The 27,374-nt window shown below is 44.3% G+C and overlaps 1 protein-coding gene across 6 annotated transcripts in view; it reads right to left on the bottom strand.

Annotated features, from left to right (window-relative positions):
* Positions 1–1,715: 1,715 nt before the first annotated feature.
* The window catches only part of CHST1 (carbohydrate sulfotransferase 1), a 58,033-nt gene continuing 32,374 nt past the window's right edge, over positions 1,716–27,374 (bottom strand). For 2 of the 6 annotated variants that reach the window (XM_081891884.1, XM_081891880.1), the window contains exon 2: positions 1,716–3,704. In XM_081891884.1, the coding sequence (XP_081748010.1) occupies positions 2,395–3,660 (1,266 nt within the window). In that variant the 5' untranslated portion in view covers positions 3,661–3,704 and the 3' untranslated portion in view covers positions 1,716–2,394. Of the gene's footprint in view, positions 3,705–4,308; positions 4,611–5,437; positions 6,543–10,841; positions 10,890–26,436; positions 27,344–27,374 lie in introns of those variants that run through there. The other 4 variants (XM_081891881.1, XM_081891883.1, XM_081891885.1 and 1 more) reach the window with 4 other exon arrangements.

The raw sequence follows: 27,374 nt of genomic DNA, 5'->3' as shown, positions 1-27,374 counted from the left end.
GAAGGGAAGGGAAGGGAAGGGAAGGGAAGGGAAGGGAAGGGAAGGGAAGGGAAGGGAAGGGAAGGGAAGGGAAGGAGACCCTTCTTCTTTTCTTTCTAGTAAGAAAGGGGGAGAAACGCGAGCCTTTTGCCTCCCCCTCCCCACTTACCAGGTAGTGGGAGGGAACAAATGGTTCCTTTTTCCTTTTTTTTAAATAAAGTGAAGAAGAAAGGGACTTGTTCACTTTCTCCCTCTCTCAGGTGGCAGGAAGGAAGGCCAGGGAAGAGAGCACATCATGGTCAGGCAGGGAGAGAGGGTGAGCATGGGAGACCCCCTGGAAAGCATCTTGCTCAGGCATCTTGCCTCACACAAACCTTCCAGCCTGACACTGCCTCTGATGCCATGGTTCCCTCTTCCTTCTGCCCCCGTCCCCACCCCACACAGTCTACTTGTGTAACTGACCTTTAAAAGAAGAACATAGTGCGATTTCCTTTTTAATTCCCAGGGATTCCCACAAAGATTCCCGGAGGTTTTATTTTGGTAAGAGCTGTAAGAAATCTCTAGACAGTCCTAGCCCTGCCCACAGACTCCTGGAGTTCGCTGCGGGAAAGGATGTGACTGTGAAGTCAATTAACATCCACAGCGTAGATAAACCCACACAGTTTTATATTATTTCAAAACTGTTTAATGCCATAGCTTCCTGCAAAGAATACTAGCAATGATATTGGGGGGAGCTGGAAATACTTTATTAACCCTCATAGAACACCAGTTCACAGGGTTCCTTTGCTGAGATCTAGAACTGTTAGGCAGGCAAGACTAGACCTTGAAGTTCTAGAATTGCTGCAGGCTCTAATGCAGATGTGAACCTACCAGAGCAACAGGGCAAATAGGGGGTAAATAATCGTATGAGGCTGCCTTATGCTGCATTGCTCCCTCTGTTCCTGCACTGCAGTACCTGGCTGTAAACAGGTCTCTCAGATTTCAAGCAGAGGTCTTTGGCAGTCCTGTTGCCTCAAATCATTTTAACTGGATATGGTGGGGGGTGAACATGGGACATTATGCATGCAGACATGCGCTCTTCTCCTTGGAATCACAAGTTCTTCCCTAATGTGCTTGGTGGTTCTAGATGAAACAAAAAACCGCCAGCTTAGTTGGAGGGAGTTCTTGAGCAGGCTTAGAATACTCCTATAATTCTACACCAGCGTGGTGTAGTGGTTAAGAGCAATAGACTCGTAATCTCGGGAACCGGGTTTGCGTCTCCACTCCTCCACATGCAGCTGCTGGGTGACCTTGAGCTAGTCACACTTCTGTGAAGTCTCTCAGCCCCACTCACCTCACAGAGTGTTTGTTGTGGGGGAGGAAGGGAAAGGAGAATGTTAGCCGCTTTGAGACTCCTTCGGGTAGTGATAAAGCAGGATATCAAATCCAAACTCTTCTTCTTCTTCTTGTTATATCAAGGTAACTGGTTCCAATTTACTACACATTAAAAAGGCAGGAGGTTAAAATGCAGACGGATCATGGAACTGCCATTATTTCTCCACCTCATGACTTAACAATCAGATAATCAGCCTGTCTGCCTATGATGTACTCTGCTATCCATCTTTGGATCTTTAAAGGTCTAATAGTCACACACATCCTTCCCCTTCCACCCCCACCATTACACTTGTCTTGAGGAGAGTTAAATGGTCTGACAATTCACTGAGCCTGGCCTGGTGAATTTGTCCCTCCAGGAACAATTGATTTTATTGTATTCTTTATTTGCAGAAAACACAGAGATAAAGCATTAAGGTATTGTTGTTGATGTTCAGCAAACCACTTCCTTCCTTTCTTTTTTTGGCACAAATAAATGTCATAGGTGTTACTTAACAAACCATGGATCAGCGACCAGCCTGATAACATGACTCAGACATATCAAAACAAGATTTAAAACAAGGAGACTTTCCACATTCAGCTAACAGTAAAACCTGCTCATAATCAGGAGGAGTTAGGTGGGAGATGACAACACTATTCATAAATTAGACATATATATATATATTTATATATATATAGTTATAGTTATCTCTTACATTGTAAAAGTAAACAGTGCAAAAGTATAATTCCTCAGGTGCCCTTCGGTGCGGAAAGCCTGAGGGTTACTTTTTTCCCTTTTATACATTGTTACGTATGTGTGATTTGTAAACATTGCTACCCATCCGCAGTTTGTGTTTTTAGCTCTTGTTCTTAAGAGACCCAATACTCATAATCCATATTATGGTCTGAGAGCGGGGGCACCTTCTTCGTGTTAACTCTTTTGGAGACTTCCATTCAAAGAATTAGTGCAAATTTCAGAGAGTAGGAGGGGAAGAAGGAAAATAAGGCAATAGTTAGAAATGGCTCGTATCAGCATTAAAACACGAGTCCCTAATAATGTCTGCATTACCAGAAGGGCAGGAAGTCCCTCTCCTCCACTAGGCTGATGGAGAGGTTCTTCAATTCCTCCTCGGAGGACACCAGTTTGTAGCCCAGTTGTACCAGCACTTGCTGGCACGCGTTCTGCGTGAACGCCACAATTTCGAACGAGAGGCGGAACCGCCACTTCTCTGCAGTCGCCGCTGAGTTCCGGACAGTCCCGTACTTGTGTTTCGCCGCGGACCGGTCGCCCCTTGTGTTGTTCTGTATCCATCGTTCCACATTGCTGTCCATGGGAATGCCAAGGAATTCATACATCTCCTCGGTCTTTTTTAAGGGATTCCTGGCCAGGTCTTCATACCTCACCAGCATGTATTTTCCCTTGAGCCAAGGCGGCCGGTTCAGCCCGGTGGAAACAGAGTTCAAAAAGTCCTCACAGACGGTGGTGAGCTGGGTCACGTCCAAGTTGTAGGGCTTCCTTCCTGTGCCATCCCAGATCCGCCAAAGTCTGTAAGTGTCTCGGAATGTCTCACTCCTGGAAGCCAGGATGCCCCTGGGGTCCCTCACCAATTGTATGATTTTCAAATTGAGCCTGGGGTCCTCCACCAAGGCTCGGAGGTCATTGACCTCTGGCACCCGCACTGTTTTGATAGCAACATGCCCGTGATCCTTACATGATTCGGTGGCCAGGGTCAGGTTCAAAGTGCCACACTTCTTCACACAGTCACCTTCTTCCAGAGGTATGTCAGCAGATGCCGCCAGCGTCTCACAAACTGGTGGGGAGCACAGAGCTTTGCTAGCCCCCCTCCGGAAGAGCCTGTCCGTCGTGTGGTTCACGGGCTGGGGCTTGATGTAATTTTCCAGGAAGTAAAGGTCACAGTCGTAGAGGCTTCTCAGCAAATCTCGGCCAGCACCCAGCATGATCCGCCGGTCCGTGGAGCCCTTCATCTGCGTCAGCTTCGGGATCAAGGTGTACTGGACGTGGTAAAGGGGCTCAAACAAATAGAAGACATCAAAGTGCTGGTTGAAGAGCTGCCCGACGAAAGAGGATCCGCTTCTGGTGGTGGCCAAGATCAGAACATGTGTCTTCTTGGAGGTGTTGTAAGCGAGGGTGGGGTTTTCATCACACAGCCGGTCGGCCGATTCAATCTCCTGGTTCAGGCTACAGTTCATTGGGTTGGGAGGCACAGGGCAGCTGTGGAAGGACTTGGTCGTGAAGGTGCGGATGGCTGTGTACTGGATAGCAATGGAGGCCAAAGCAAGTAGGAGGACAGCCTTCCAGGAACATTGCATGGCTGGTCACCTTCATGGAGATTCTTCACAGGTCACTTTAGTATCTGCAACACAAGAGAGTCAGCCGGGTTGAATGCAAGACCCACACAGATAACTTCATGTGCCCGTGAAATCTGAAATTGTGGGTGGACAACATGGTACCCTGCAACCTCTTAAGTATAAATTAAGCAAGGATGTCAAAACCTGCAAATTATGAACTTGATCTATTTCTAATCAGTTCTAACAGTCAAGTCTGGGGCTTTGTGGAACTGCATTTGTTTAGCTTTGCTTTTACCTATGCTTAGGATAGGTGAGGAAAGGAGGGAGGAGTACTTCATGATGAGCAAAGTAAGTGCCTCATTGACAGAAGCCAGTTAGACCTAAAAGACCCAAGTTCAAATCACTAGGTTACCCATAAAGTAAATCACTAATAAAGTAAACTGGAGACCCCAGGGTCAGTTCAGCATCTCTTAGATTGACCTACCTCGGACAGTTAAGGGTAAAATGTGCCAGCCTCATCACCTCAGTACCAACAATTCTGAGCTTCTTTGAAGGTTAAACAGAAACACAACACACACACACACACACACACATGCATAGAGAAAAAGAAAGTGCATAGGACTATGGAGAGAGGGAGAGGGAAATCATGCAGGTATACCGACATCTTACCTTGTGATCACTGAAAAATCCATTCTGTTCTCATTTGCTTCCAGAGTTTTTAACTGATTCCATACACAACTTAATTCCCACTTTATACTTCAAGAATTTGAAACAATGTAGGCTTCTTCATTTTCCATAGTGACTGGAGCTTGGCTGCCCTTCCTCAATATGGCAATTTGAAATGTAAGATGTGCACGCACAAGCCCACCAGGTATTTCAAAAGCTGTCTATGCTATAGAACTGAAACAAGGAGAGGGGAGGCTATGGAGTAAATGAGGTTGCTGAGTGCAAGTAACAGGAGCCACAGGGGCCGATTCTGGTGCTTGTGAAAGGAAGCTTTGAATCTGTCGTAAATTTCCACTCCCTGTTAAGTAGGATCCTTCAGCAACAGGGGTGAGGATGCCAGCAGTGGGAGGAGCAACAGTTGTGAACACGTGTCTTTGTACAATTGACTACATTCCAGCCACACAAAAGCCAGAGATGTCCAAACACACACACACACACAGAGAGAGAGAGAGAGAGAGAGAGAGAGAGAGAGAGAGAGAGAGAGAGAGAGAGAGCTCCATCTAAGCAAGAGGCAACATCACAGTTCAAGGACACATTCCAGCCAGCTAAAAGCACATGAGAAGGGGAGGGGGGGTGCCGTAGCCTCAGGTGGGTCAAATTCAGCTTGTGGGGTGGAGGTTCTCCACCACTACACTAGCAATGTCACCAAGGGGAAGAGCTTCTTCTCAACTCCTAATCCAAGGGCAAAGCATGGAAGGAAGCCACATGGTTCTCACAAGTGAAACAAACGGAAAAGGACATAAAGGGAATATTTGGTGTATAAATGCATCAAGAGGTACACAAACATTGAACAAAGACAAACAGGAACATATCCCACTGGACTCCACTATCAGTCTAACACTGATAATTTGGGACATCCAAAGGCAATATTCTAGAAGCCACTGCTTCATGATCCTGCTAGCACTTGTCAGGTTGTCTGACTGCCTGCCTGTTTTACCACAGAACCCCCCAGGAATAGCAATTTAGATTTTCCTTTCTCTGACATTTCTGGGGTGGAGAAATCTTTAGTTCTGGGATGCATGCAAGCAGTTTATCTTAAGAGATTATACCCTCTCATTTGCTAGAAACAAACCTTTGGATGACGTGTCAACCAAAGGCTGCATCAGAAGAGGCAGGTGTGCAGATGATATGATACATAATGAATGTGCACACATATTTCCCAGTCACGGCCACACATACATGGACTCAGTCCAACAGCAAGCTGTAACCTCTCAAGGAATTAGTGGTATGTTGTGTGAAATTATCCAAGGTCTGATTACCAAAACAAATGCAATTTCTTAGCCATCTAACCAACACAGAAAAACAATGAAGCCCAAAGAAGCTTATTTATGAAATATGAGAAAGATTCTAGCCTTACTCAGATGTTATCAGAACTAAAATTAAGTTAAACAACTTGTGTAGCACTTCTAGAACATGAAAGTCTGGAGGGACTTCTAACCAAGTTTGTTCTGATCCTGTTCAGCTGAATTATTTTATTTATTATTAATTATATTATTATTTTACATATCATTCATCCATCTGGGATAATCAGCCTTTATTGATGCTGCCATTATCACTCTGGGATGGGAAAAAAAAACTTCTGCAATCAATAATTTCTCACACTCAAGTGATTTGAGTCACTTCAAGATTAAATGAATTGAATGGTGCCGTTCTTTGGGACCTTATTAATAGACCTCTGAGTGCCTCTGGGATACCTTGCCTTGTAGTCTATCAATTTTCAGAATACTAACATGATCTCTAAGGACCCTAATTCTTGGGAAAGCAGCAACCCTGCCCTTTGGGTAATGAAGCAACTTCCTCCCCGGAGGCCGTTTTCTGAACCTGTCAGAGCTTACTTTGCTGCAAGGCACGAGCAGTTGCTGAGGTGAGGAACTGACACAGAGATGGTCTCCTGACATGGTGTTGCTGCCGCTTAACAGGATGGAATTGAGTGGTAAGCTTGGGTGCACCAATGGAGTTCATCTGGCACTCACATTGATGCACCTGCACTGACCCAGGTTCATGGCTCCCCTGCACACACACCCCCCCCCCCAGAAAATGGCAGTGATGCTGCAGTTGGGAGGTCAGTTTTGGGAGCTCAGCTCTGTGGCACTGCCTTGCTTGTTGCTTCTGGTGCAAGGCACTAAAAAAGTGATCATTTTGGACCCAGGGAGTCTAGACTACTTGCTAAACAGGCAGGTCCGGTCTGGGAGTTGCCAGGAAGCCCTAGTTTGTTGTGACTTTCTTCTCAGAAGACTACTCCCTTACAACTAAGAGGAGGCTCTTCCCAGAACTGAATACTGTTCTACCCTGTTCTACCCGGGAGGAACTGTTCTACCCTGGAGCCACCATTATATATTTATATATGCTAGCATTATAGAAACACTCTTATCCATATAAGCCTTGTATGTCTTAATAATTCAGGCCCCTACACATCCCATTTTGCTACCTTCCTCTTCATTTCCTCTACAGTGCGGAGTAATTTATCAGCAATAACAGACTCTTCCTCATAGTTACAGGGAGCTATGGAGAAGGGGGAGTCACTCAGCTACAGCCAGCAGCTCCTGCCGCTCCCCTGTGGCTCTGCAAACCATGCTTTCTTTCATAAACTTTGATTTCAGCTTCTTATGACGGACTCTTTCCTGAGACATGCAGAATATTGTTTTTTCCTCTTTGCTGGTAGAGCAGGTAAACTGAAGCTAGCTGGAATGCAACTGAACCTATTCCTCCCTCTCATGATTATCTGTGAACTCAGCTAATGCACCAGCAGGAGGTCTCTCTGTTTTGTGTGGCCAGATACGCAGGCAAAAGGAAGGGGCAGCTAAACATTTATGCTGTTTTTCGTTTCATCATCTGCAGGGCAAGACTGGAGCTGCAGTGCTTCATAGGTATGCTTCACCCACCTCACTTCTATATTCCATACTCCAAACCAGCACCATATTCCATTTATTATCATGACTCATTTCAAGTCCACCCTCTAGAGAAGAGGGTCAGTGCTTCACTGCAAGGCCTGGCATGGTCAAGGGGCCGCCCTCTTCAAAGTGCCCCATCTCGTCTCTTTAGAACTAATCTGTTTTAAGTTACAATTTGCTGCAGGGCATTTTTTCAATATATATTTTTTTGTACTCTGGAGCCTAGGGCTTGCCGATCAGGAAAAATCAGCGGTTCAAATCCCTGTGACGGGGTGAGCTCCCGTTGCTCAGTCCCTGCTCCTGCCAACCTAGCAGTTTGAAAGCACATCAAAGTGCAAGCAGATAAATAGGTACCACTCCGGTGGGAAGGTAAACGGCGTTTCCGTGCACTGCTCTGGTTCTCCAGCAGCAGCTTAGTCATGCTGGCCACTTGACCCGGAAGCTGTCTGCAGATGAACGCCGGCTCCCTCGGCCAATAAAGCGAGATGAGCACCGCAACCCCAGAGTCATCCGTGACTGGACTTAACTGTCAGGGGTCCCTTACCTTTTAAAGACATCCAAATGCAAAATCCACATACCTTGGGCTGGTTGTGAATGGCACCACTGTTTTTCTCTCCGCTAAATACCTGGAAGCTGCAGCTGAGAAAAGAGCTGTCTTTGCTTCTATGTATTTTACCAAAAAAAGAGCATAACAAGATGCAGTTGAAAATGGGGTGGGGAATCTGTTCTCTGATTTCTGCAGGCATAGAGTCCGACCCTGCATCCTACTAGTATCAATGACATGGTCATGAAGGAGGTGAAGAGGAATGATGTTCCAATACTACTCATATTGGAATACTGTAAGTGAACCTATTTCTTTGAGGATCAACCTCTAATATGAAGAAAAATAAATCTTATGAAAGGTAGAGTAGCATTGCCTGGCTTTTATCTCTTTCAGAGTTGTGAATTACAGTTGTCCAAAGTAAGGCTGCCCTAGGATCAGTCTTCATTACCTCAGTGAGTCAAATGTAGTAAAACTTTTCTATAATGTAGACCGTCATTTGTGTTTTAGGACTTGAGCAGAAATATCATTTTAGGTTTACAACTGCAGAGGTACTCAAGATGTTTAATTAAATGGTTCTGTCCTGAATATATTATTTTTCTGATTTGATTCTTCTCATCCTAGCTCAAGAGCTCAAGGTTACAATGGTTTTTACTTTAACCTCCCAACTACCTTGTGGCCTATATTAAAACAAGCATGTACAGTGGTACCTCAGGTTAAGTACTTAATTCATTGCGGAGATCCGTACTTAACCTGAAACTGTTCTTAACCTGAAGCACAACTTTAGCTAATGGGGCCTCCTGCTGCTGCCGCGCCGCCGGAGCACGATTTCTATTCTCATCCTGAAGCAAAGTTCTCAACCTGAAGCACTATTTCTGGGTTAGCGGAGTCTGTAACCTGAAGCGTATGTAACCTGAGGTACCACTGTATAACTTGAGATGCACCACCCAACACACCTGTCTGGGCATACAACAACAAGAAGGTTGTCAGACATATGATAGGCCATCTTCTGTGTTTGTACTGGTGGACCACATGCCAGGCAGGCCTTTTGCAAAATAGTAATGCCCCCTCCCCAACATCTGTGAGAGGAGAAGGAATGGAAATGGGGGAAATCTGTGTGCAGGGGAAAATTGTGAAAAAGAAGGGGGAGGGGGGAAATGGGGTGCAAAAGGGGTTGCAAAAAAGAAGGGAGATGTGGGAATGGTGATGAAGGTGAAGATAAAAACAAGGCCTGAAGAATGGGAGGGTATGGTGGCTTCACAGATGGGCTGAAGGTGGAAAGGGTACTTAGTAGTTGCAATGCATGGGAGGAAGAAGATGCAGAAGGTTACCATTGTGTGTAAGTGGGATTGCACAAATGGAGGGGAAGACATGGACATGGGGGTAAAGATGAAAACAGGGATGCAGTGATGGACTGTACAACAGAAGAGAGAAGTGGCTTCAGAAATGAGGTTGGGAAGGTGAACAACAATCTGAGTAGTAGCATGGGGTGGGAAGGGGTAATTCTAGAAGGTTAATCTGGGGAGAATGGCAGGTGAGCAAAGCAAGCAGAAGTGCAGCCCCTAGGTTTGTTTGTTTTTAAATGTATGGATGCAATAAACACATTTTCAAACAGAAGTGTTATGCACCTACACCTGCCAGGAAGATCGGCTGCATAACTCCATCAACTGTGATTGGAGGTAAACAGGTTTGCCACTGCATAATGCACAAAGCAGCCCTAAGAGAAAACACTGAGCGACTAGTGATGTGTGGGGCATCTGTGCCCCACTTCCCAAGCAAAGGATGTTGCAGTGAGAAATGTCTGTTTACATAGCAGCAGCTAAAGCTCACAGGACTGGACTGTGGAACACAAAATGCTGACAGCAAATCCCAGATTAATTTACCCAAATATTTTTAAACTGCCCTGCTGCAAGCAGGTCCCTGAGAATGTTGTCCTTGGCCAATTGTTTTCCACTTTTGCTCTCGCTCTTTGTGCAGAAGCCTCCCTCTACCCGCTCCCCAAAAGCTCATGTTCTGCCTTTGATCCACAGTAGCTGCTCTGAGCATTGCTTAATTTAAACATCCAAACATTTTGCTGTAATTCATGCACGCACAAATTTCATGTCTCCTCAACAGGCTCCCCTTCACCCCTTGCTGCCCATTAACGCTCAACACCACCCACTCCTGATGGGAGAGCAAGAACAGCAGCTGACAGACAACACAGCAAGGGGATTTCTGGAGTTGACAACATCTCTGCACACAGTGCAAGCTTCAGGAAGCTGGATTGGCTAAGGGTGTGTTAGTATGCAGGGCCTGTTCAACCTCAAAGCTCCTGTGGCTTTAGCATATTAAAATTCCTGACAGGGCTAGAAAAGCACAAAGTTCCTGGTGATTTCTCCCCAGAGAGGACGCTGCTGTTGGCAGACTGTGGCATTCCTGGGGAGGGGTTGTGGGGGCAAGGCAGGGAAGGGAAAAGAGGCTGTCAGTCTCATCTGTGCCAGTTATATAAGGGCAGGACAGGGCAGGGCTGCTTTTGTGGGCCTAGAGGCTAGCCTCAACCACCAGTGTTTTTATTTATCAGGATTTAATCCCAGCTCCAATAAGTCTGTTAGAGCATCAGACATTTTTCTCCTAGAGGAATGTATAAATAAGATGCTGCAAGACAAGAAGCAGATGTTGCTGCTACAAAGCAGGATGGCAAGTTTAACCCAGAACAACCCAACCTTGGCTGGCCAACTACTGGGCAAATCTGGGCACCAAAGGCTAAGCTTCACATCAGCAGAAGCTATACCTCAAAGCTATGTGTGCAACCAGTCGCCTTATTAACTCCCAAACCTAAAATTAAGAATGCACAGATCACACAAACAGCCTTTGCCCTGAATATCTACATTTCTGCAGAGGTTAAACTGGAACAACAGACTAAGTAAAAAGGCAATGTTTCAATTTTTTTATAATCTGGTTTCTTTATTTCAATATTTCATTGCCAGATCTAAGTGCCTCTTTAAAACAACCTGGTTTAAATGGGTATATGAATGCAAGGCAAGCATATTCAAGTCTGTACTTACGATTGTTTAAAAATGATCTCATTATCCTCCGACAGACCATAAAGCCTGCTTTTTAATGAGAACACACAAAACAGCAGTTAACTTTTTATGCTTAAGATCAAGCATTCTAAATATAATGCAACGGGTCATGTATTTGTTATTGTTCAATTTATGTTTAAGCTAGTTATCAAATAGCATGGATATTTACATTTCATGTCAGGTAGACACTGTTCTGCAATGCTTTGTGCACTTATCTTCAAGTAAATGTTGCTGCTTAGTGTCCTTGCATGTGGGGAAGCAGAGCCTTATTTCACAATTGCTCCCCAAAACAGATATAAATTCTGTAGTGCAAGAGGCATGCAGGCTGAATCACCATAATTTTTGGATTCTGCTCCTGGGTAGTATAAAGGCTCTGTTTGGTTACAAACACTTGCTGTATTTGGATGCTATAATTATCTGTATACAAGCATGTTCAGGAAATATGAATTAGAAAGTTGGGGATTTGACAAATATGAACAGACCTCTTAATCTGAGATATGCCCAGGAGGCAGAAATGCTGGGAATGCTTCTGCAACTGCTCACTAAAAATCTTTCATCGCTGTTCAAAGTTATGCCACCAAATTAGCATCAACATTTCACACGTCTTTCCTTCACAAATCTTAACCCCCTGAAAGAGTCGACTTCTAGGGCCCATTTCATTTCACCACCCACTTTTGCGCCCAACTAGATACATAATAAGCTGTTTTATACCAGGTCAGACTTGTGCATCTTAACCACTGTTGTCAAATCAGACTGGCAGCAGCTTTCCAGGGCACAGACCTCTGCTTTCACCTGCAACTCAATATCCCTTTAACTGGAGATGCCAGAGATTGAACCTGAAACCTCTTCATACAAAGCCACAGTTCTACCACTAAACTATAGCCCACTCAGGTCATGCATCCATGGCAGGGACCAGAGGAGTAATGCTCTCTGGGAGGAGCACAGACAGTAGAAACGCCATTCTGCATCAGCACAACCGGATGCCTTCATCTGCCCCAACTGTAACAAAACATGTCTCTCTTGTATCTCTACAGCCACAGCATGTGCTGTAACCTTCCATCAGTTTGACTTCACCAGCAAAGGTGCACTCCTTCATCTTCTCCCAAGACAGACAGTTGCCAACTCCTCAGTTGCCAACTCCTCAAAATTATTTATTTAAGATATTGAAACTCGCCTTTCCTGTATAGTTCAATGTGGCTTACACCATATAATAATAATAATAATAATAATAATAATAATAATAATAATAATAATAAAATTTTATTTATATCCCGCCCTCCCCAGCCGAAGCTGGGCTCAGGGCGGCTAACAACAGTCAAAATAGTTCAACATTGTAAAAACATTCATTATAAAATTAATTAAAACCAAATTAATGGCAGCCATCAAGCAAAATCCTGTGCAGGTTGCCAGAGGAGGGGGTCAGGCTGCGCCCTGACCAAAGGCCTGGTGGAACAGCTCTGTCTTGCAGGCCCTGCGGAAAGATGTCAGGTCCCGCAGAGCCCTAGTCTCTTGTGACAGAGCGTTCCACCAGATTGGAGCCGTTGTATATTATACAACGATGAAGAAACAAACCAGCAATAAAACAGTTTAATGTAGAAGTGAAGCACAATAAAAGGCTGAATAATTAAAAGCAAAACAAGACCAGAAGCCTTATATATAATTAAGACTCGCCCAAAACGTTTTGACGCCTGGGAGGTCATGATGGGGCCCCCACCGTTCCACATGCAGAAGCTGACTGGACTGGTAGTTGATTCTCTCTTCAGCACTGGCGATAGGACAGCAACCCTCCACCGACGGGGTCCAATAACCAAGCTGGGTCTCCCATTTGTCCCAAACATGGTTTGGAATTGACAGGAAGTTCTCCATGTATTTCCCCAATAAGTAAGCAGGCTGATATGGGATAAGGTGGTCCATCAGATACCCTTGTCCCAAACCATGTAAGGCTTTGTCCATCAGAACTCTTCAGTTATCCTGCATTGCTGCCTGTCTCATACTACTTCTGTGTGGTGCTAAAGCGGGAAGAAAGTGCAACTGCTATTTATCAACGTCTTCTTTCTCTCTGTTCCCCTAAAAGTCAGCAGTCCCACATTGGGAGAAAACCCTGAAAACAATCAACATTCACTTATAGTATTCACATACTTTTCTAGGCAGACATGGATGGATGACAGCTCCTGGTTAATTCTGAGATGACAGCTCCTGGTTAATTCTGAGATGCATGGTATTGTACTCTACTCAGAAATCCTCTTTTACAGCTGGGTCTCAAGTCCCAGCACCACAGCATATTTAGCCTAGCACTTCTTAGTTAAATAATATTGATCCAGGAGGTTTCTGGTGTATGAAAGAGATGGAAGGAGATAAACTAGCTTTAGTTCTCTTGCTCTTTGCCATGTTGGGGATGCGTGTAAAATAGAACAATAAAACAATCAATATGTCACCTCTCCTAAGTACAGTGGCTTCCAGTCAACCCCAGCTTTCCATGTGTATATTTGCTAAAGCACTGTCTTGTGCCCTCTGGTGGCTATCTTCTGACTAGCCGTTTCCAACCTATGTTGATATAGGCATGAATCTAGAGAAGGTCAGTTTGCTGTTGAAGTAGAGTCCAATATCAAATTTGTTCTTTAAATCCCTCTTACCCTCTAGCCTCACTACAAAATCTCCAGCCAAATTTTATTTCATGTTTGATTTTCCACTGTCTGCAACACATTATTTGATGGACTTCATTTCTAGATCACAACACCACTTCTATTGTTTCAAACCAAGTTATGAACTTACTGGTGAGAGAACAAACATTTGTTCAAATAAAAACAGAATTTCCACAATACAAGTTATATTAAATGGTGCTAACAGCAAAAAGCAAACCATGGATGATAAAGATTCACCTGATTCCATGTTAGAAGAGGGACTGTGGCAATACAAGGACCTTCTCTCTCAGAAACCTGCATTTATTTTTCACTGACACTGAAGCACTGGAGGATTCTCATAAACTTTATAATAGTATTCTTAACAGCTATGGGAGGTTTCCATCCTACATCAATGAAAATCGTGTTATACCTTCAAAGGAAATTAATGCATTGTCATGTTTGCAATTAAGTTTTTATAAGACTGCACCACCATTGCAAATAGTTTTTTTGCTCAGTGATAATGTGTATCTGCCCAGATGGGTAGCTCGGAAACCGTAGGAAATCATAGAAAGCTATTTATGAATGAGGAGAGATTTTAAATCTCTTAAATGTTTAGTGAGAAGAACGCCACACTGATTTGAGTAAGATGCACTTAGAAAGAAGTCACCAAAGGAAACCTGTGCAGGGCAAGACTTGCATTTGTGACTATCTGACCCTAGTTCCTAGAGTCTCTTACACTGTCAAAGCTGTAAAGTTTGCAACGCTGCAGTGCAGCAATGCCAATGATATGTTAGCATAGCCATAACCTCACTCACCTTTGGGTGCAAACTAACGTAACTGGAGTTTAAAAGGGGGGGAGCCAAAGGGATGGGGCAATCAGAAGCACTGTGATGAGGGAAGGGTAGGTCTATTGCCCAAATATCTGTTGGCTCCGAGTACACTCCTTTGCTCCACCTCTGCCAGTGAGGCTTGCAGAGCACGAAGCTCTACAAAGAGTCAGCAGGATTATTGTGAAAGGGGGCTCTGGCCACTCCCACACACATTTTGGGGAGTCCCTTGACAGATGGGGGTTCCATCTCCTGATGCACAATATGCAATCTGAATGACCTATGAAGGAGACTTGTCATCCCCCTGCCCTGAACCACCCTCTTTAGCAAAAGTTTCTAGGACAGGGCACTTGTCTGCATGTGTCTAAGTGTGTGTGTGTGTGTGTGTGCCTGCTTGTGTACCCGAGTCTGTGGGATGACCACACCACTTTCTGATGACATCTACCACTGGCATGTGGCTCTTCGGAGGGGATGCAGTGGGGCAATGCAGCCCTGAGGCTGAAAAAGATTAGCTACCCCTGCTGTTAACAGTAGAAAAGTGAGCTAAGGATCACTTCAGTTCAGCTGTGGCAGATGCTCATCTCCATCCATGTAAGGACAAGGCCAGCCATGACCTCAAATAACGCCACTTGATTCCTAGGAAAATACAAGCTGATCCACATCCAAAGCTCTGTGTTAAGCAGAGACATAAAATAATGGAGTTGCAAAGGACCTTGAATGAAATCTAGTCCAGCCTGTAAGATCTGCAGCACAGGATGCAGCTACAAGCCTCCGAGTCTGGTAGCTACCCAGCCTCTGCTTAAATACCTCCAGGGAAGGATGCCCTCCTTCTTCTTCGGCAATCACTCGTAGTCAAGTGTCTTCCATGAACACGGTCCATGAACAGTGAGTCCGTAAGTGACTGTGGAGGCCAATTCTGGATCCACAAGTCCTTCCATGGTATGGACATTGGTTTCCCTACCACCTACCATATCAGTGTGTTCCACTGGCAAATAGCTCTTGCCTTTTGGTAGTTTCTTCTAATGCTTGTTACTTGAAATTATTCTCATACCTAAATTTGCTTCTCTGCAATTTCCACCCATTAGTACTAGTCCTGCTTTCTGAAGCAACCAGGAACATGCCTGCTCCATCTTCTGCATAAGACTAGATATTTGAAAGCTGCTATTATTTTCCCACTATACTTCACTTCTCCAGGCCAAACATGCCCAACTCTTTCACCCATTCCTAGTAGGGCTTGGGCTTCCATCAGACCCCTCACTATCCACCTCTTCTGGGCACACTTGTTTGTTGATGCCCTTCTTAAAATATGGTACCCAGAACTGGGCACAGTACTCCAGAGACAGTCTTATACAACCTACAGTAAAACTATTACTTCTTATAAACTAGACACACAGTTTCTTTTATTGAACATTGCATTAACATTTTTTGCAGCTGCATCACACTGATGGCTCATGATCAGCTTGTGATTGACTAAGTTATTTAAGTATTTTTCACATGCACTGCTGCAGGGTCAGATCTCTTCAATCCTGAATGTGTACCTTGGATTATTTTTGTACCTAAATGCTGGACTTTACATTTATCTCTGTTGTGTTTCATCTTGTTGGTTTGAGGCCAGTGTTCCAGCCTGTCAAGATCATTTTGAATCCTGGTGTTGACTCTTCTATGGTATTTTCTATCCCCCCAGCTTTGTGTCTTCTGCAGATTTGATGAACACCCTTTCTATAGCCTCATCCAAGTCATTTATAAAATGACTGAACAACACAGAGCTTTAGACAGAGCCTTGTGGTACTCCACTTGAGAGCCCCCTCCAGGCTGATACAGAGCCATTAATAAGCACTCGCTGTGTATGGCTGCTCAACTTGCTGTGGATCCACCTAACAGAAATATCACATTAAACAGAATCAAATGTACATCTGAAGCCCAGCCAAGGAGCAATAATCAGCTGCAGCCAAATGAAATGTTCACTTGCACTTTTTCACAGGGATAAATATGTCCTATGCCCTCACAATTGCATGTTTTTCAGTTACAGACACAAAGGAAGCTTGGAGAGCCCTCAACTGCCAGATTCCTGCACTGAATGTTTAAAGAAAGTGTTTAAGTATGTTGTTTCACTCAGGGATGGGCTGTGCCAAGTCCTTTTGCCTCTCTGTGCCAACAGCGCTGTTACTTTAGCCTCAGACACTAGAGCCTGCCATTGGACTTCACAAACTCTGCTAATGGTGGGGGGGGGGTGTCTCAGCTATTTCCTGGGAGAGATGGTTGTCAGAGCAGCCTAGAGAAATATATTCATCCCTCCTTACTTTCTACCTAATTATTATTAGACTTATCAACATACATTTAAAATTGCTCTCCCTATTTCTCCTGGGCTTGCTGCACATGCTATCAAGTTGGTGTGATTGCCACCAGACTCCGTAGGCATTTCTCCATATAGCCAGTTACCGGCTATACTGTGCACCAACATAATCTGGCCAAATTTTAAGCATGCCCAAGCAACACCTCATTTCCACAGCACAGCTAAAGTTAGACCAAGAAATGCAAGATTTCCAATAATGTGAGGCATGCATCATTTTAGATTTTCAGAACACATTTTTCTCATCTTTGAAAGCTGGTGCCTGAAACGATAGATTTCCAGTAGATTAATTAATCCAGTGCACCCAGGATTTCCCTGACCATGGAGAAATCGTACACCATGTTGTTACCTTCTTCATCTCTACTTTGCTTTCTTGCTTGGAGGGAAGCATAATAATAAAGTCCATGTGTAGATTGCTACATGCCATGTATGCACACTACAAGCCACACCTGCCCAGAGTAGGTATGGGCAACAAAATAAAGGCATGTGCAGTATCCAAATCCATGCTTCCCATATAGCCACGACTAGCTTACAAAGTGCAAGAGCAAAACAGCTCCATCACTGCCACCTTCAGAGTTGGGCTCTGTCTGTCTCAAACTGAGCAGAATGGGAAGGAAAAACACCACAAGCCGACTCATTGATTGGTGTGGGTGACTCAGCTCCGAGTAGGTGGGGTGCTCTTGCCCTATGAATCAGACACTGTCCTTACATCAAATCTTCACTTAATGTCATGGCGCTTACAGGGGCACAAAAATTTCAAAACCCAAGTCATGTGAAAACACCATATCGCTGACAGGTTTGTTTGCTTCTGTTAATTTGTGTGTCAACCCCTCCTTCCACATTCCCCTCAAGCTCCAGCAATGATGACTTACTTTGTCTCTCACTAATGTCACACTTCTCATTAGCTCATATTTCTCGTTAATTTTTTGGCCTTAAAGCTTGCTCTCTGAGCAGATTTATATGGTTTCCCCCCACCCTTTACTCCAACACTGGTTGGTTGCCTTGCTGAGGAAAAGCATTTCAACCCACCAGGCATGGTGAACACTGGCTTGAGGACAGATAGAAAAAATACAAACAGGTATAATAGCACATGATTTTTCACTGAAGCTTCATGCTGACTTCTTCCTTGTTTCATATTTTATTTTTCATAGTGAGCGTAGAAACCCTCCCTTGGGAATCCCTTCTCTTCCCTCAACACACACACTATTCCCAACAGACGCTGAAGCACCTGCTGTTGGCTGGGCACTTAGTTTCACTATTCCCCTCCCCTTTCCAGCATCAACTGTATACAACTGTACACATTGGTACCTTCTTTGAATCCTTGCCTAGCTGACAGCAATCCTAAGAGAAAGGGAGGATTTCATAGCAACAAGTGAGGTACAGAAATGGCACAATTAGGATGCATATCTGCCAGCTGTGCAGCTTGTCTATCTCTCTCTCACATGCACGCACAGCCATATCAGTCTCTGAACCACGAGACAGGGTTTCACAAAACACAACCTGCTGCAGTTGCTGTTGTGGATAAAGTATGAGCCCCCCTTACCCAACTTGATGAAATCCTACATCTCTTTGGCCAGTATGATTCTGGCAGCAGCCCAACTCCTAGCAGCATCTGTACTGTATTTTCCACTACCCCTAAAACAGATTATAATGAACAAGTCTGTTTCCATGGAAACAATACAGTGACTCAGGACTTTGGGCCTCGCTCTAAACATGATTGTCAATAGCAGAAGCTCTGGGAGATGCTGAAGGAAAGAGAGCAGAAAAGCTCCTGACAAGCTGACACACATGCCCCACACAAATGTTATGTACACAGAGAGGGACACAAGGGTACACATGGCTCAAGCCCACTCCAGAGTCATGATTCAAATTCCTCCGCCTGACAGGTCAAGAGCTACTGCAGCATTTGGGAGTCATAACTGCAGCGTGTTTACCAGAAGGTACACACCAGGTTTCTAACAGGCACATTCAGCCAAGCCTCCAGTAACTTTAATACACTTGAATGTACACATCACCTGAATGTACGCCTCACCACATCCAAGTCTTAAGTCTGCATCTGAAGCACATACAGTACACTCTCCACAACCTCCCCTTCAGTAAGCAACACTCCTGTTTATACCAAATGTCTAATTACAGGAACATTTCTCGCTACAGTACATGCCTTTCAGGCAAATAAAAATACAGTGTATTTCCAAATTCCTTCCAGTTGTGCATTTAATCCAGAGCATTGGTAAAAGGATTTTTTTTTTAAAAAAAAGGGATAAACTTAAATTTACTTCTACTCTGCACAAAGTCTTATTCCAAAAGCACGCCAAGCACCTTTCAGCAAGGGAGGAATAATTTATTAACTCCAGCAACTTCTGCTGTGAAGCCCATTGCTTTTTTTTTTTTACAGGGTTGAGCATTGTTATTATAACTTTATTGGCCACTCAAGTTTGGTGGTGTAGGGCAGGTAGCCACATTTCCTTTACTATCTCATTCAGCTTCTCAACAATCTGTGTGAGACAAGTCAGTTTCATGCCCATTTAGCCAACAGGGAACTGGATCTGAAAGATAAAAGACTTATGAGGCTACCCCAATAATCCCAGTGATGAAGCAAGACTTAAATCCTAACTCAGGGCCTTTGACATCCAGTATTTTATCCGCTGCACTGCTGGACCATGCCTTTGCCTCTTAACTTTGATTGCCTACAAAGCTGAGGAACTGGCAGGCTTTAATCTGAGATAAGGGTCTCCCCAGGAAACATGAGGCGCAGTACAACAGCACATGCGACACAAGCCGCATCCACACATCTGTGGTAAGCATTAAAGTGCCAGAACAATGAGAGAGGGGCCAATCAAAACAGCCTTTCTCACCTGACATGTAGGGCCAATTTCCACACTGCCACAAATGCTTGTGTGCACACCTGCAAGAGAGAGAACAAAACCACAAAAGCCAACTAATTTGAATAGATTTAAACTTGGGTTGTGATCATGAAGTGGAATATTAATCCTAGGAAACTGTTTATGAAGAAAATGTTCCCAGCCTTGTTAGCATATTTTTAAAGCAATAGTATTCTCACTCTGCTGAGACACAAAGGAATCTAGAATAGTATGAGCCTCTTCTGTACATGTCCCCTTGCTATCTTGATAGGCCATTGCCCTAGGCAGACTAGAGGAACCAACTTCAGTGCTTTATTTCAACGAAGGCTCACTTTTCGACAACTCTGAATCTATTCCAGAGGCTGCTGTCAGGTTCTGAGTAGAGCAGCAGCAGAGGCAAGGGGGTGAAAACTGATTAATTTCTCTGTCCCACTCATTAGCCATGTGCAACCCATACATGCAATCCTCGTTATACCATGGGTCAGCTACAAGCTGCATCTTTGCAGATGGAAAACTGTTAAATGGGGGGAAATGAACCAGATGAGATCAGTGTTTGAAACTCCCATTGTCCTAGGCACATTTTGCGACAGGGAATTTCATTAGTGCAAGCAGTTTCTGAGCTGTGGGCACAGTACTGCACCTAAGATTTCAGATTAAAACTGCAGAATGGAAGGAAAGGAGGACCTTTTTCTGCCTCCCCACTTACAGCTACTCTCTTAAGATTGGATAAGAGACCCTCTTAAGAATATTAGGGGGGTGGGCAGAGGAAAGACTAGACCATGTGAAAAATGAACAGAATATTTGTAGCTGCAGTTCATTCATTTTCAGATTTGTATTCTTGTTATAAAAAAGTGCACCTAGACATTCTGTTGTTGCACCCATAACCTAGGTTTAAGGTGCTGTTTAGCTCCTAGCTTTCAGATCTCAGTTTCTAAAACTGGATGAGATCACTGTGTTGACATCTGCACAGGGTCAGGAGAGGGGACCAGACCATTTCGTGTCATGCTATTATCAGTAACAGTTCAGCCCAATCCTCTCTTTTGCCTTTTGGGGACAGAACTGTGACATGGGTAAGTGAGGAACCTGTGGGTGGAATTCAACATCTTAATATCACAACAGTTCCATCAGCATTTCAGCTTGCCAGACATAACAATCTCACCTCTCCTCCTTCCATGTGCTGTTCTGAGTTTCTCCCAACCTCTAGAGCCAATGGAAGGGGAGTCCCATTGAGCTAGTGGGACATGTGGCACTGGCCCCCTCTAGTGTAACTGTTTAGCTGAATCCAGTCCTATGTCTTCCATATGAAGGTATAGCTGGGCCTGTTCTTCTCTGCATTTCCATAAGAATTGGTAATGAAAATTGCCTCCAAAAGATACACATTGTGCCTTCCTCTCGTCACTCAGTTGCTGTATCCCTCTCCCACATGTCGAGGCTCAAGAGGCTAGATTTTCAGGATCAAACTACTTGATTCCCATATATGTACAGCAAAGCCCCAGTTTCACATTAGTTATCACTGGAACAGAGGCATCCTGGAAATCAGCAGGGCCTCCTGGCAGTTCTCTCTGTCTAACCAGGCAGCTAGGATAGACATGAAGTTGTTGGTTTGCAAATACACACACAGAGAGAGAGAGAGAGAGAGAGAGAGAGAGAGAGAGAGAGAGAGAGAGAGAGAGACAAAATCCTGCCAGAAGTGAGCAAACTGTGGCTTTGCTGCCTACATTAACTGTCTGGCTGAATGATAACTTTGTTTCCTGAAATGAAATGTTGCTGCCTTGCAGGCAGGGTAGATAGCAAAGCTTGATGGCAAGAGTTATGATTCCAAACACATTTTTATTCTTTGCATATCTGAGAAACCATAGGGGCAGGACAGTGCTTGCTGGGATTGTTGGCTGAGAGTGCTGTTGCCAGACCAATAAATAAACAAATAAATAAAAATTGGGGGGTCAAACTAAGAAATCCTGTGTTAAAACAGCCCAGAACACTCATCTCTGCGCGCCACATCATGCTACGTGGCAAAATCTGTGTGCACATCAGTCAACCAAATTCCCCTAGCTAAATTCATCTCAAGAAGTAAGTACAGTTTTTCAAACAGAGTAAACAGTTTCATGGAATTAGGAGCCTTTTCACTAAGATCAAGGTTGCCCCTTGAGATATAATGCCCTGAGAAGAATTGCTTTTATATACTAGTTGAAGGCAAGAGGGAGGGGTGTGTGGTGGGAAAGCATGACATTATACATAGGTAGAACTCCGACAAAATTTAAAAGCTTGACTCCAACCCTGACAGGAATTGTTCATGTTCTTCCCCACCCCACCCCAACGCCCAACACAAGTCAATTCTGCACTAAAAGGTTCAAATCCCGCCAGAGGCAACTTAAAGCAGTGTACAGATGAAGTAAGCAGTGTGCAGATCAGCTCTGCTGAATAAAACTTAAAGTTTGAAGGTCACCTGTGCTCACTCTGGCCCACTGTTAAAAACATTTCCTTTGTGTTTTTACAGTGCACTCCTTCAATCTCTTTATTATGCCCACCCTCTGTCCTTGAAGAAATTGTCTTTCTATCTTGTTTGTGGGAAACTTTGCTACCAAGGTGTATGTATCACCTCGTTTCACTGTGCGAATTATGGTTCTGTAGTCATAATAATAACAACAATAACAGACTAATGATTTTGGAGAACAGAATGTATATGCAATTAAATATCATGTTCCTCTTCCTTAAAATTAGACAGAAGATTTGTTTTTAATAGTTTTTATTTTAGTTAGCACAAGTTTCTCAACCCAAGTAAAAGAGGTACTGGGTTAATAGTGGAAGGAATTATTTAGAGGATGACAAAAGTCCCTTAGGAGGAATTCAGGAAAGAGGAATCGGCCTGCGGCGGTAGGGAGGAGATAGGGAGAGATATACCAGATAAAAGGTAAAGGTAAAGGACCCCTGACAGTTAAGTCCAGTCGCAGACGACTCTGGGGTTGCAGTGCTCATCTCCCTTTACAGGTCGAGGGAGCCGGCGTTTGCCTGCAGATAGGTTTTCCAGGTCATTTGGCCAGCATGACTAAGCTGCTTCTGGTGCAAGGGAACACCGAAACCAGAGCAGCGCACAGATCACTCTTTACCTTCCCACCGGAGTAGTACCTATTTATCTACTTGCACTTTTTGGCATGCTTTTGAATTGCTAGGTTGACAGGAGCTGGGACCGAGCAATGGGAGCTCACCCCATCGCCAACCTTCTGATCGGCAAGCCCAAGAGGTTCAGTGGTTTAGACTACAGCGCCAGGTAAGGGAATTAGTAGGAATATATTTGATGGTACATTTGTCCCTTCGTACAAGGTGTACTGAGCGAACAAGTGAATTCGGAATGGCTGGGATTAGGAAAAGTAAATAAATTTCTTGGTTTGGAGCCAAATGGGTAGGTGGCTTCATTTCAAGGCCACGAGCATCCTTGACCTCCTATTTTAAAAGCAAACACAGAGAAGCAGAGAGAAAATGGCCACAGGTGCACATCTTTGGAATGTGTGTAGGATATGATGGCAATGCAGATTTGAGAAGTGTGAAGAACAGCAGAGATACTTTGCAGCCTCTTTGCCAAATGTGCCTCAGAGCCACATCATACTATTGTTCACCCGATAAAAAGGTGTCCCTGAATTAAATCTCTGGCTTTTCCCAATAAGCATTTTTCAAAATATCATAAAGGAAAAAGTAACAGCAGAAGAAGTTTTATTTAAGGAACCAAAATAGGCATTCTTGGGAAACATACCCAAGACCCATGTTTTCCAACATATTGCAGAATTCAGGGGCAGACTTGCTGGGGAGAATCAGAAAGTGGGAACCACCTCCCTAAACTCCTCCTGCACTCAGCTCTTCCCTGAAATTGCTCCCTGGCCATTCTGCACACATATACAGACCAGCTGGCTTCCAAAACTAAAAGCAACCTTAGCCAGGGAAATACTTAAGGAGGGAATCAGTAGGTGGAAAACGCATCACATAGCAACATAGGAAGCTGCTGTATTACAAGTCACACCATTGGTCTGTTTTGCACAGTATTGTCTACACTGACTGGCAGCAGCTCTCCAGGCAGGGTTGGCTCCCAGCCCTAAGTGGGGAAGCCAGAGTTTGAACCTGAGACCTGCTGAATGCAAAGCAGAGGCTCCACCACTGAGCTATGGGTTCTCCCTCTTATTACATGCTGCAAATGGCTGCAGTCCCTACTTTTCATTGTAAGGGTGAATATGGCTGGGAACTTTATGTTACCCCTTGTAATGGACATTAGACTGAACTTTTGGCATAAGAGGCTCTATTTCTACTGTACAATACTGGTAGAAACCCACTCTAAAATTAATCTAAAATTAAAGTGCAACTATTAAACTTTGTTCTTAAGGTCCGTTTTTGCCCTCTATGGGGAATAAGCCTAATTTTCATTCATACCCAACTCCAATCCTAAAGAATGCAAATACTTTACTATCAAAACCATCAGCCTGTCTTAATCCTCTCTTCCTCATCCTTAGTCTGCTTTGCACAGTACCCCGATTTCCTTCTCAGTGCCACACTCCCCTGTACCACTAGTGTGGATGCATTCTTTGAAGCATACCTGGTAAATCCTGCTTTAAAAGGTGCCCCAGTTATTTTGAATAGCCATAAACAGCCTGCTTTGGACAAGAACATTTCTTATAGTGCAGAAAACAGCTGGTTGCTTCAACAGCCTGAGTTTCAATTGCAAAATTCAGCATTTCTGCCTGAGACTGCTAAAAAAAGGTTCCATTAATAGTTGAACTACTGCAGGGCATTGTAGAAAAGTCTACTTTTGAAAATTCAGTGCATGACTACAAAACTGCTTGCCCGAAACTTTGCAATGGAAGCACATCTGACTAGTGCTTCACTATCTTAACTAGCTCACAGTCCATTTCTGTACCCAATTCAAGGTGTTGCTTTTGACCTTTAAGACCTATCGGGACTTGGGATCAGGGTACCCAAAGAACTACTGCTCTTCACACATACCTACGCAACCCTTGAGAACTTCAGAGGACCTTCTTCAAGTGTCTCCATCCAGTAAGGTGTGGTGAGTGACTATAAGGAAATATAGTCTTTCCAGGAAAGGCTTCCTGGCTCTGAAATGCACTCCCACATAGCACTTACCTTTGAGTCACTCCAGCACCAGCCTCTTTATCTGTTTTAGATTTATATATGTGACTATTTTTATGCTGTGTTTATACTTCTATTATTCTTGAATTTCAAATGGTTTTATTTCTTCTTGTGAGCCATGCTGAACACACAGGGCAGTCTATAAACACTGTAAACCAGGCTTGGATTGCCAAACGTTGTTGGATTACAACTCCCATCAACCCTGATCATCAGCTAAGCTGGCTGAGGATCACAGAAGTTCTCAACCAACATCATCTGGGATCCAAAAGTTGAGGAACTCTGTGCCAATAAATAGCCTAGACTGGATGTTGACAAAAGCTCCTTGCTTGTTCCCCTTCTCTCTCACACACCCAGATATCTTGGTATTTAAATTGATGAATCAAAGCTTTGAGGGAAATAAGAACTCTGGAATTTTGGTGCCCATACTACAGAGTTGCAGAAGCAGAAAGAATGGATAATACTGACTTGACACTGATATGTTCTGGATTATGAATTAGTCCTGACCTCACCAACCTTGCAACCTCCAGATGTTTTGGACTGGCTGGACAGGATGGGAATTGTAGTACAAACATCTGGAGGGTTTGTCAACCCTGGTTCTCCCCCATCCCCCAAATTCTTATTTCAACAATATTTCCTTAAAACTATTCTGTGAAGGCTAAAATGTAATACAGGTGTCTCAATAAACCTGTTTCATATTTTAGTCTTTGCGGAATGATTCTGCACACCTAAATTCAAAGGTGTGAGTGAGGCGTCCAATCCACACATAATGGATGTGGGGAAAGCCTTGCTGCAGGGAGGGCTACTTTAGTAAAAAGAAGCATAGATTGGATGGTGGGGGCTCCAGAGGAAATATTCAGCTTGCAAAGAAGAAATCTGTATGCGAGGTGGAACTGTTCTCAGAACAAAGTCTGAAGGCTTGCTGAGTGTTCCTATACTTTTCTTAAGCCTGTTCAGGATGAGACCTATGTTGTTGTTAACACGAGGGAGCATGATTTCACATATTTTATACAGTGAGTGCTCAAGACTTTCATGCCATCAGATTCCATTCAGTCCTCATAATCAATTAGAATGGCCCCACCAGCTGGAGAAAGCTTGGCCTCTTCCAAACAATAGGTTGGTATTTGAGTGCTGGAAAAACAGAATATCCCTGAAACAAATGTGCTTTCTTAAGGGAAGATGTCAAGAGTCCAACACAACAGAAGCAACAACTTTGCTTTTATTGTTGTGCTACAGACTGATCATCTGGAAAGGCATTTCGGTCTCATTTATCTCCTGTTCTAGACCACCTTAGGAAATAAGAGTGCTCCCATTTCAGCTAAACATTTCATTTCCTCCCCACAAAACGTTGCCCCAAAGAGGCCAAATGAGAGTTAAACAAGAAGGAAGTGGTATCTTGTCGCTGCATTCTTTCCTCAGTGGTCATTTCTAACTAAAGGACCGATGAAAGGCATGTTTTGCTCCCTCCAAAATTAAATAAGGGAAGCTGCTAGTGCCATGCTGAAAATACAAGTCAGGGAAATCCTAACCCACCAGGGAATGAGCTGTAGATAGAGAAATTAGAAAGGCTGGTCTAAGCACTGAGTTTGGGGACTCCAGCTGCCAGCTTAATTACATCGGAAAACAAAGCGATAACAAGAGAAAGCATTACAAAGCCTGCAAAAAGCAACATATCCTAAAACCTCTGCTCCAGCCCAGGCTCCAAGTTCCAGATAAGAATGAAAATCGCTACCCCTTGGCAGGCTGGAGGAGGAATCCCAAAATAAAACATTAAGTTGTAGATGCCTTTACCTGACCCATCCCATGCATTTCTCCAGCGCTGTGCTACTCTAGCATCCCATATCACAAGCAAGGCCAACCTAGCCCCCAAAACTTGCATTTGGAATCAGAGTCATCCCTTGGCACTAGCTTAACAAAACTGGAAATCATGCTGGGGTTTCCTGACGCCTCTTCTTCCAAAGAGCCAGCTGCCTGTACCTGGATGAGAGACTCCTAGTTCTAAGCCAGCCCGGCGATTCCCACGTGTCTCTGCAGTCACATACAGAAAGTCTTCTCCCGCCACCGCTCCATCCCCTTTACCTGTGGACGAGCCCTCTCGACCTCCTGCACCACCACAAACTGAACACAACACACCTTTGCTCTTCGCGTGAGCTGATCCACAGTAACCGCTACCTACATTCAAAGCAAGGTGGTCGCCGTTGTTGCAAAAAGGGTGGGCGGGCGAGCCAATCCTTTACTTTAACAATCCTTGCTGGATCGCCTTGTACAATAAGGTAGTTTTTCAAGAGTTGCGGGGTAAACTAACCTGGGCTAAAATCGCGAAGCGAACAGGCACCGTAAAGAAAGACAAACGCGATTTGAGGGCGGCATAAGCTTCCGTGGGCTATAAGGCACGGAGTGGGTTGGGTGCTAGTCCACGAAAGCTGACGCCACGTTTGTTTTTTTAAAAGGGCGAATAAATAAATCTGTTCCGTCTTTAAGGCGCTGCCTGCATAGCCTGCATTATTAGGCTGCCTCCAGAGCGGAAAAGTGCACTTCCATTTGCCTCCTCGGTGCCCAGGAATAACCGACCCAGAGCATCACGTCCCTCGCCCACCCCGCTCGCGCTGCATCCTCTCGCTTAATAATAGAGAGAATTGGGGGAGCGAGATTGAAGCCTGCCTGCCGCTTGCGTTGGCCAGAGAAGCGGCGTCCTGGGTGCCCCCTCCCGCCCCGGGCAAGAGGGACTT

Source organism: Podarcis melisellensis, assembly GCF_964234715.1.
Source record: "Podarcis melisellensis genome assembly, chromosome: 1".
Classification (NCBI taxonomy): domain Eukaryota; kingdom Metazoa; phylum Chordata; class Lepidosauria; order Squamata; family Lacertidae; genus Podarcis; species Podarcis melisellensis.
This window is presented reverse-complemented; position numbering and strand designations above follow the sequence as displayed.